This window comes from Salvelinus sp. IW2-2015, unplaced genomic scaffold (genome assembly GCF_002910315.2).
Source record: "Salvelinus sp. IW2-2015 unplaced genomic scaffold, ASM291031v2 Un_scaffold1630, whole genome shotgun sequence".
Classification (NCBI taxonomy): domain Eukaryota; kingdom Metazoa; phylum Chordata; class Actinopteri; order Salmoniformes; family Salmonidae; genus Salvelinus; species Salvelinus sp. IW2-2015.
In genome coordinates, this window is record NW_019943046.1 from 29,903 (window position 1) to 40,153 (window position 10,251).

The following is a 10,251-nucleotide window of genomic DNA, read 5'->3' on the forward strand; positions in this document are numbered from 1 at the left end:
ATTTAACAATGTCATGTGTTATAATGAGTGAGTATAGACAACGCCTTTTTCATGTGTTATAACTTTATCATGTCCGTGTTATACAGAGCGAGTTATGACACACTGCCTTTATCAATGTGTTATACCTTATCAATGGTCACGTGTTATAACGTGCGAGTTATAGTACACACTGCCTTTATCATGTGTTATCTTTTATCCTGTCACGTGTTTTAACGCCGAGTTATACCACACTGCCTTTATCATGTGTTATACCTTTATCATTGTACTGTTCTAAGAGTGAGTAATAGACCACTGCTTTATCATGTGTTATAATTTATCACGTGTTTTAACCTTTTATATGTCATGTGTCATAACGAGTGAGTATAGACTACTGCCTTTTTCATGTGTTATAACTTTATCATGTCATGTGTTATAACGAGCGAGTTATCGGAACACTGCCTTTATCATGTCATGTTGTTTTATGGCCGTTTTTAAAGCCACAGTCTTGTAATTCACTGGTTCAGCCATATTGGTGAATGTTTTTATAGGACGGCTACTACAGACTAACAGACTGTGTGTAGGACGAGCTACTACAAGACTAACGACTGTGGTAGACGGCTACTACGACCTAACAGACTGTGTGTAGGACAGGGCTACTTACAGACTAAAGACTGTAGGACGGGGTATACAGACCTAACAGACTGTGGTAGGACGGGCTCTACAGAACTAACAGACTGTAGGACGGATAACTACACTAACAGAACTGTAGGACGGGCTACTACGGACTAACAGATGTAGGAACGGGCGTTTACTACAGGACTAACAGACTGTAGGAACGGGCTACTACGACTAACAGACTGTGTGTTGTGTTGTGTGTGTGTGTGTTGTAGGAGGGCTACTTCAGACTAGACTGTGTGTGTGTGGTGTGTGGACGGGCTATTCAGACTAACGACTGTGTGTGTGTGTGTGTGTAGGACGGGCTATTCAGAACTAACCAGACCTGTGTGTGTGTGTGTGTGTAGGACGGGCTCTTCAGACTAACAGACTTGTGTGTGTTGTGTGGGTGTGTAGGACGGGCTTACCTTCAGACTAAGACTGTGTGTGTGTGTGTGGGTTGGTGTGTGTGTGTAGGACGGGCTCTTCAGACTAACAGCTGTGTGGTGTGTGCTGTGTGGCTAGCGGACGGGCTCTTTCAGACTAACAGACTGTGTGTGTGTGTGGTAGGACGGGCTACTACAGACCGTAACAAGACTGTGTGTGGTGATAGTAGGACGGGCTCTTCAGGATACAGAACTGTGCTGTGTTGTGTGTGGTGTGTGTTGTGTGTGTGTGTGTGTGTGTAGGACGGGCTACTTCAAGGATAACAGACCGTGTGTGTGGTGTGTGTAGGACGGGTGACTTCAGGATACACGACTTGTTGTGTGTGTGTGTGTGTGTGGTAGGACGGGCTTACTTCAGGATAACAGACCGTGTGTGTGTTGTGTGTGTAGGACGGGCTACTTCAGGATAACAGACCTGTGTGTGTGTGTGTAGGACGGGCTCTTCAGGATAAGACGTGTCGTGTGTGTAGGAAAGGGCTTACTTTCAGGATAACACTGTGTTGCGTGTGTGTAGGCGGGCCTACTTCAGACTGTGTGGTGTGTGGTGTGTGTGTAGGAACGGGTACTTCGGATAACAGACTGTCGTGTGTGTGTTGTGTGTGTGTTGTGTGGTGGTGGTGTGTAGGAAGGGCTACGTCAGGCATAATGATAAAGGTTATAACACATGATAAAGGCAGTGTGTCTATACTCGCTCGTTATAACACGTGACATGATAAAGGTTATAACACATGATAAAGGCACTGTGTCTATACTCACTCGTTATAACACGTGACATGATAAATGTTATAACACGTGATAAAGGTTATAACACATGATAAAGGCAGTGTGTCTATACTCACTCGTTGAACCTGGGTGAACAGACGATAGCGATAGCTTCCGGCATCATGAGCTGGTAGGAACAGTGTGTGTGGAGATCGACACTGGACAGGAAGGCTGTCTGGGTGGGGTGGGTCTGAAACAATACAAACATWTATATTGAACAAAATTATAAACGCAACATATAAAGTGTTGGTCCCATGAACTGAAATAAAWGATCCCAGAAAATGTTCCAATCGAACAAAAAGCTTATTTCTCCCAAATGTTTGTTGACATCCTTGTTASTGAACATTTCTCCTTTGCCAAGATAATCCATCCACCTGGCAGGTGTGGCATATCAAGAAGCTGATTAAACAGCATGATCGTTACACAGGTGCACCTTCTGCTGGGGTCAATAAAAGGCCACTCTAAAATGTGCAGTTTTGTCACACAACACAATGCCACAGATGTCTCAAGTTTTGAAGGAGTGTGCAATTGGCATGCTGACTGCAGGAATGTCCTCTGACTGTTGCCAGAGAATTGAACATTCCTTTCTCTACCATAAGCCGACTCCAACATTTTAGAGAATTTGTCAGTACGTCCAACCGGCCTCAAGTGCAGACCACCTGTAACCACGCCAGCCCAGGACCTCCACATCCAGCTTCTTCACCTGCAGACCACCTGTAACCACGCCAGCCCAGGACCTCCACATCCGGCTTCTTCACCTGCAGACCACCTGTAACCACGCCAGCCCAGGACCTCCACATCCGGCTTCTTCACCTGCGGGATCGTCTGAGACCAGCCACCCGGACAGCTGATAAAACTGTATGTTTAGGGTTAGGGTATCTGTGACCAACAGATGCATATCTGTATTCCCAGTCATGTGACAGCAATAGATTAGGGCCTAATGAATTTATTTACATTGACTGATATCCTGATATGAACTGTACCTCAGTAAATTCTGAAATTGTTGCATGTTGCATTTATATTTTTTGTTCAGTGTATAATTATATATTATTATATAGTAGGAAGATCAACACTGGGCAGGAAGACAGGCCTAGAAGGTGGACAATTTTCTCACTGAGGAGAAGCACGGGTTCAGTATCTCAGTAAATATATTATCTCTGGTGAAGAGATARCACTGATAAACATGTGTCATGACTCTCTCTCTCTCTCCTTGGTGAGGCTTTTAGGTGCCAGGTCAGCTCGGCACATGGCTGACAGATAGCCAGACCCACCCCCARAGAGGAGAGGGGGAGATGGGCCGGTTTCATGACTTAACAGCCAGTCGTAAACTCTCTCTCTCTCGCCCTGCAGTATTGGGAAGGTAAAAACCCCTTTGTTACCGAGAGACTCGTGCCGCCAAAAACTTCAACATCAAACAATATATTTCAACATCTGATTGTTTGGAATGATGTCTATTTTGTGATGTCATAAAAATGATCAGAAAGACGTTATTAACGGAAACACTAACTTTAAGAGCTTTTTTAAAATATATTTGTAACATCTAAACGTAATTCAAAATTGAAAAGGCACTCGCACATCTGAGCAATCTTTTTTAGCAGGTGCCATGGTAACAGTTGAACAAGATGAAGGAAAAAGGAAACCGCACACTAAATGTAAAAATGATATGATTAAATATCAAAATACTGTTGTGAAGATAGCAATGTGATGTTAGCCTTCTAAATGAGAATTGTGTTTTGTGTAAACTTGTGCCCAGTTAGTAGCCACGCCCACGTGAGCTCAGAGTTTGTGTCAACATGACGGAACGCCCTCCAAAGCCAGAGTGCTTAAAATAACTCGCTAACGAAATGTACATTGGACCAGAGAACGTAAGGCTGTGGCCCACACGTTGAAATGGTTAAAACCATCAGACCAGACAGCGTTGTGTGGTGGCTACACGGATGAAAATGTTAAGACCCTCTGAAACTCTCCACGAGTGAAAAAGGTAAAGACTAGACCAAACATTCACAGTCTGCAGCTGTGCATATAAAGTAGTCTAGGACATGTGACCAAAGACAAGCGGGAAGAACAAATCCCTCTCACCACCGCGTGGTACACCTGAGGTATCTATTCTAACAAACACTTCAAGACAGAAGAAGCCTACAGCTAAGATGGACATTGTGACCTCTGGCGGACAACAAGAGTCACATCGAACCACTTCCTAAAGACGRATCGAGTGGTTTCAACAGAGAGACGACAGAGAAAGACATCTACGCGTAGATATATATTGCATTTCTAATCCGAGTGAGCGGTTGTTAGGGTGCTAAGTATCCTGGTTACGGTGAGCGTAKTTTCCAAATGTATGTATGATAAATTGACTGTCTCTCCCTCTCCTTACCTACTCCTGCCTTTCCATTGTGTAACCAAACGGTCATGCTTTTGTTAGTCCACTAGGGACCCGTTTTCATTGTATTATGTATGTAATCAATAACCTGTATGTGTTTACGTATTCTGTGTGATGATTGAGTTAGTTAGTAAATAAATAATTTAGCCAATATGTGTATCTCTGATTCATCACTTAGGTTAGGTTTCGGGCAGATATCCAAGAATTATGCAATGTTCAGAATGAGACTGATGAGGTAATAATTAATAATTGACTGTTATTGATGTAAGAGATGTTCAAAAGTTTGGGGTCACWTAGAAATGTCCTTGTTTTTGAAAKAAACTATTTTTTGGTCCATTTAAATAACATCAAATTGATCAGAAATACAGTGTCGACATTGTTAATGTTGTAAATGACTATAGTAGCTGGAAATGGCTGATTTTTTWAATGAAATATCTACATAGGCGTACAGAGGCCCATTATCCTGTGTTCCAATGGTACGTTGCATTAGCTAATCCAAGTTTATCATTTCAAAAGGCTAATTGATCATTAGAAAACCATTTTGCAATTATGTTAGCACAGATGAAAACTGTTGTCCTGATTAAAGAAGCAATTAAAACTGGCCTTCTTTAGACTAGTTGAGTATCTGGAGCATCAGCATTTGTGGGTTCGATTACAGGCTCAAAATGGCCAGAAACAAATAACTTTCTTCTGAAACTCATCAGTCTCTTCTTGTTCTGAGAAATGAAGGCTATTCCATACGAGAAATTGCCAAGAAACTGAAGACATTGTACAATGCTGTGTACTACTCCCTTCACAGAACAGCACAAACTGGCTCTAACCAGAATAGAAAGAGTGGGAGGCCCCGGTGCACAACTGAGCAAGAGGACAAGTACATTAGAGTCTATTTTGAGAAACAGATGCCCTCAACTGGCAGCTTCATTAAATAGTACCCGCAAAACACCAGTCTCAACATCAACAGTGAAGGGGTGACTCAGGGATGCTGGCCTTCTTGGCAGAGTTCCCTCTGTCCAGTGTCTGTGTTCTTTTGCCCATCTTAATCTTTTATTTTTATTGGCCAGTCTGAGATATGGCTTTTTCATTACAACTCTGCCTAGAAGGCCAGCATGCTGGTCTGTTATCCTGAAGTAGCCCGTCCTACACACACACACAGTCTGTTAGTCTGTAGTATCCCGTCCTACAGCATCGTATCACCTCTACCTGACACCCTCGACCCACTACAATTTGCTTACCGCCCCAATAGATCCATGGATGACACAATCGCCATCTCACTGCACACCGCCCTATCCCATCTGGACAAGAGGAATATGTATGTAAGAAGGCTGTTCATTGACTACAGCTCAGCCTTCTACACCATAGTATCCTCCAAGCTCATCATGAAGCTCAGGGCCCTGGGTCTGAACCCCTCCCTGTGCAACTGGTTCCTGGACTTCCTGACAGCAGCCCCCCCAGGTGGTGAAGGTAGGCAACAACACCTCCACTACACTGATCCTCCACACAGGGTCCCAACCAGGGTGAGTGCTCAGTCCCCTCCTGTACTCCGTTCACCATGACTGCAATCATCAAGTTTGCAGATGACACAAGTGGCCTGATTACAAACAACAACGAGACAGCCTACAGGGAGGATGAGGGCCCTGGCAGAGTGTTGCCAAGAAAATAACCCACAACAATACGAAGGAGCTATTCATGGACTTCAGGAGACACCAGAGGGAGCACCCCCCCCTATCCACATCGATGGGACCGCAGTGGAGAAGGTGAAAAGCTTCAAGTTTCTCTGCGTACACATCACTGACAAACTGAAATGGTCCACCCACACACAACAGCGCATCAGGAGGCTGAAGAAATTCGGCTTGACCCCTAAGACCCTCACAAACTTAGATGCACCATTGAGAGCATCCTGTCAAGCTGTATCACCGCCTGGTACGGCAAGTGTACCGTCTGCAACTGCAGGGCTCTCCAGAGGGTGGTGCGTTCAGCCACCCGAGCCACGGCCTGTTCACCCCGCTATCATCCAGAAGGCGAGGTCAGTACAAGTGCATCAAAGCAGGGACCGAGAGACTGAAAAACAGCTTCTATCTCAAGGCCATCAGACAGTTAAATAGCCATCACTAGCCGGCTACCACCCGGTTACTCAACCCTGCACCTTAGAGGCTGCTGCCTGGAATCACTGATCACTTTAATAATGTTTACAAACTGTTTTACTCATTTCATATGTATAGTGTATACTACTGTAATTTAGTCAAAGCCACTCCGACATTGCTCGTCCTAATATTTATACATTTCTTAATTCCTCTCTTCTACTTTTAGATGTGTGTATTGTTGTGAATTGTTAGATACTACTTGTTAGATATTACTGCAGTGTTGGAGCTGGGAACACAAGCATTTCGCTACACCCACAATAACATCTGCAACCAATTTGATTTGGAATTGGATTTGATGACGTAGGGTTATCACAATACCAGTATCTCAGTAGATGTATTACACTACATGACCAAAAATCTGCTCATCGAACATCTCATTCCAAAATCATGGAGTTTGTCCCCCTTTGCTGCTCTGGAAGCAAAGGGGGGACCTTTGCGGGTACTATTTAATGAAGCTAACAGCCTCCACCCTTCTGGGAAGGCTTTCCACTAGATGATGGAACATTGCTTCCGGGACATGCTTCCATTCAGCCACAAGAGCATTAGTGAGTTTGGACGATATGTCCTGGCTCGCAGTCGGCGTTCCAATTCATCCCAAAGGGGTTCGATGGGGTTGAGGTCAGGGCTACTTGCAGGCCAGTCATGTTCTTCCACACCAAACTCAACAAACCATTTCTGTATGGACCTCGCTTTGTGCACGAGGACATTGTCATGCTGCAACAGGAAAGGGGCTTCCCCAAACTGTTAATAGAAAGTTGGAAGAACAGAATCATCTAGAATGTCATTGTATGCTGTAGCATTAAGATTTCCCGTCACTGGAACTAAGGGGCCCGAACCATGAAAAACAGACCCAGACCATTCTTCCTCCTCCACCATACTTTACAGTTGGCACTTTGCATTCGGGCAGGTAGCGTTCTCCTGGCATCTGCCAAACCCAGATGYGTCCGTCGGACTGCCAGATGGTGAAACGTGATTCATCAGTCCAGAGAACGTGTTTCCACTTCTCCAGAGTCCATTGGCTGCGAGCTTTACACCACTCCAGCCAACGCTTGGCATTGAGCGTGGTGATCTTAGTCTTGTGTGCGGCTGCTCAGCCATGGAAACCCATTTTATGAAGCTCCCGATGAACAGTTATTGTGCTGACGTTGCTTCCAGAGGTAGTATGGAACTCGGTAGTGAGTATTGCAATCGGGGACAGACAACCACTTCAGAAAAACAGCACTTACACTTGACAGGGGGCGTCTCCAGCAGGGCAGAAATTTAACCAACTGAATTGTTGGAAAGGTGGCATCCTATGACAGAGCCACGTTGAAAGTCACTGAGCTCCTCAGTACRGGCCATTCTACTGCCAAYRTTTGCATGGCTGTGTGCTCTATTTTATACACCTGTCAGCAACAGGTGTGGGTGAATTAGCCGAATCCACTCATTTGAAGGGGTGTCCACATACTTTTGCACAAAAAGTATAATGAAAAACAAACAAAAAAATAAAACATGCTTAGGAAAATAAAACATGCTTAGGAAAATGTTACAAACTGGTCCTAGATCTGCTCTCCTAGAAGTTGTATGAATATGGGCTTTGGTGTAACTCACATGTATCCAGCCCAGGGTGATGAGGTCATACTGGTCCTGGATCAGGAACAGCTCCTCTTCGTTCTCCGTGTCGCAGTAGTCTGGCCCTCCGTTCTGCTTCGGCACGATCACATGGGTCACTGTGAACGCATTCCTCAGCTGGAAAACACAGAATCAGACACAGAGAGAGTCAGAGACACAGAGAGAGTCAGAGACACAGAGAGAGTCAGACACACAGAGAGAGTCAGACACACAGAGAGAGTCAGAAAGGAGATTAACAGCCTCCTAATACGGTCACGTAACAGCCCGTAACACGGTCACCGTAACAGGCTCCTAACACGTCACCGTAACAGCCCCGTAACACGGTCACCGTAACAGCCCCCTAACAGCGGGTCACCGTAACAGCCCCGCTAAACACGGTCACCGTAACAGCCTCCTAAACGGTCACCGTAACAGCCTCCTAATACGGTCACCGTAACAGCCTCCTAATACGGTCACCGTAACAGCCTCCTAATACGGTCACCGTAACAGCCTCCTAATACGGTCACCGTAACAGCCTCCTAATACGGTCACCGTAACAGCCAACCTCCTAATACGGTCACCGTAACAGCCCCTAACACGGTCACCGTAACAGCCCCGTAACACGGTCACCGTAACAGCCCCGTAACACGGTCACCGTAACAGCACCCCGTAACACGGTCACGTAACAGCCCCGTAACAGCCTCGTAACACGGTCACCGTAACAGCCCCGTAACACGGTCACCGTAACAGCCCCGTAACAGCCTCGTAATACGGTCACCGTAACAGCCTCCTAACATGGTCACCGTAATAGCCCCCTAACAGCGTCACCGTAACAGCCTCGTAACACGGTCACCGTAACAGCCCCCGTAACAGCCTCGTAACACGGTCACCGTAACAGCCCCGTAACACGGTCACCGTAACAGCCACGTAACAGCCTCGTAATACGGTCACCGTAACAGCCTCCTAACATGGTCACCGTAATAGCCCCCTAACACGGTCACCGTAACAGCCTCGTAACACGGTCACCGTAACAGCCCCGTAACACGGCCACCGTAACAGCCCCGTAATACGGCCACCGTAACAGCCCCGTAACACGGCACCGTAACAGCCCGTAACAGGTCACCGTAACAGCCCCGTAACACGGTCACCGTAACAGCCCGTAACACGGTCACCGTACAGCCCGCGTAACACGGTCACCGTAACAGCCCCGTAACAGGTCACCGTAACAGCCTCGTAACACGGTAGTAACCCGTAACACGGTCACGTAACAGCCTCTAACACGGTCACCTAACAGCTCGTAACACGGTCACCGTAACAGCCTCGTAACACGGTCACCGTAACAGCCTCACACGCACCCACATCAATACGTTTTGCTGTAGAATAACTATGATTTTAGTACAGCTGTTGCTGTATACAAGTTCGGTCTTACCAGTTTACCACAGAGGATGCCACAGGTCTCCACAGCTCGGCTGGTGTTGGAATCAGCTAGCCTGAGGAAGCTGCTGCAAGCTCTGAGGCACTGCCAGCTGCCGGATCCCATCCACCAGCATCCATAGTGTCTGGACAGAGGAGGGACAATACCCCATCATGAAACATCATGTTTCAGCAACACTTCAGAAATAACTGGTTTAATTCATGTGTTATCTCTGTCATTGAAATGGGAATCTTGTGTTGTATTTCATCCCTTCTATTCTACGTTGTAGAGCCAGATTAAACAGCCCTTCTATTCTATGTTGTAGAGCCAGATTAAACAGCCCTTCTATTCTACGTTGTAGAGCCAGATTAAACAGCCCTTCTATTCTATGTTGTAGAGCCAGATTAAACAGCCCTTCTATTCTACGTTGTAGAGCCAGATTAAACATCCCTTCTATTCTACGTTGTAGAGCCAGATTAAACATCCCTTCTATTCTACGTTGTAGAGCCAGATTAAACAGCCCTTCTTCTATCTACGTTGTAGAGCCAGATTAACACTCCTTCTATTCTATGTTGTAGAGCCAGATTAAACAGCCTTCTATTCTACGTTGTGGAGCCAGATTAAACATCCCTTCTATTCTATGTTGTAGAGCCAGATTAAACAGCCCTTCTATTCTACGTTGTAGAGCCAGATTAAACAGCCCTTCTATTCTACGTTGTAGAGCCAGATTAAACAGCCCTTCTATTCTACGTTGTGGAGCCAGATTAAACATCCCTTCTATTCTAGTTGTAGAGCCAGATTAAACAGCCCTTCTTATCTACGTTGTAGAGCCAGATTAAACACCCTTCTATTCTACGTTGTAGAGCCAGATTAAACAGCCTAAGA

The 10,251-nt window shown here is 45.7% G+C and overlaps 1 protein-coding gene across 1 annotated transcript in view; it reads right to left on the minus strand.

Moving 5' to 3' along the window:
• LOC112071519 (STAM-binding protein-like A) overlaps positions 1-10,251 on the minus strand; it is a 39,767-nt gene that overhangs the window by 9,028 nt on the left and 20,488 nt on the right. Inside the window, 4 exon segments of the mRNA XM_070439421.1 lie at positions 1,919-2,031; positions 7,953-8,090; positions 9,382-9,466; positions 9,468-9,511. Coding sequence (XP_070295522.1) covers positions 1,919-2,031; positions 7,953-8,090; positions 9,382-9,466; positions 9,468-9,511 — 380 coding nt within the window.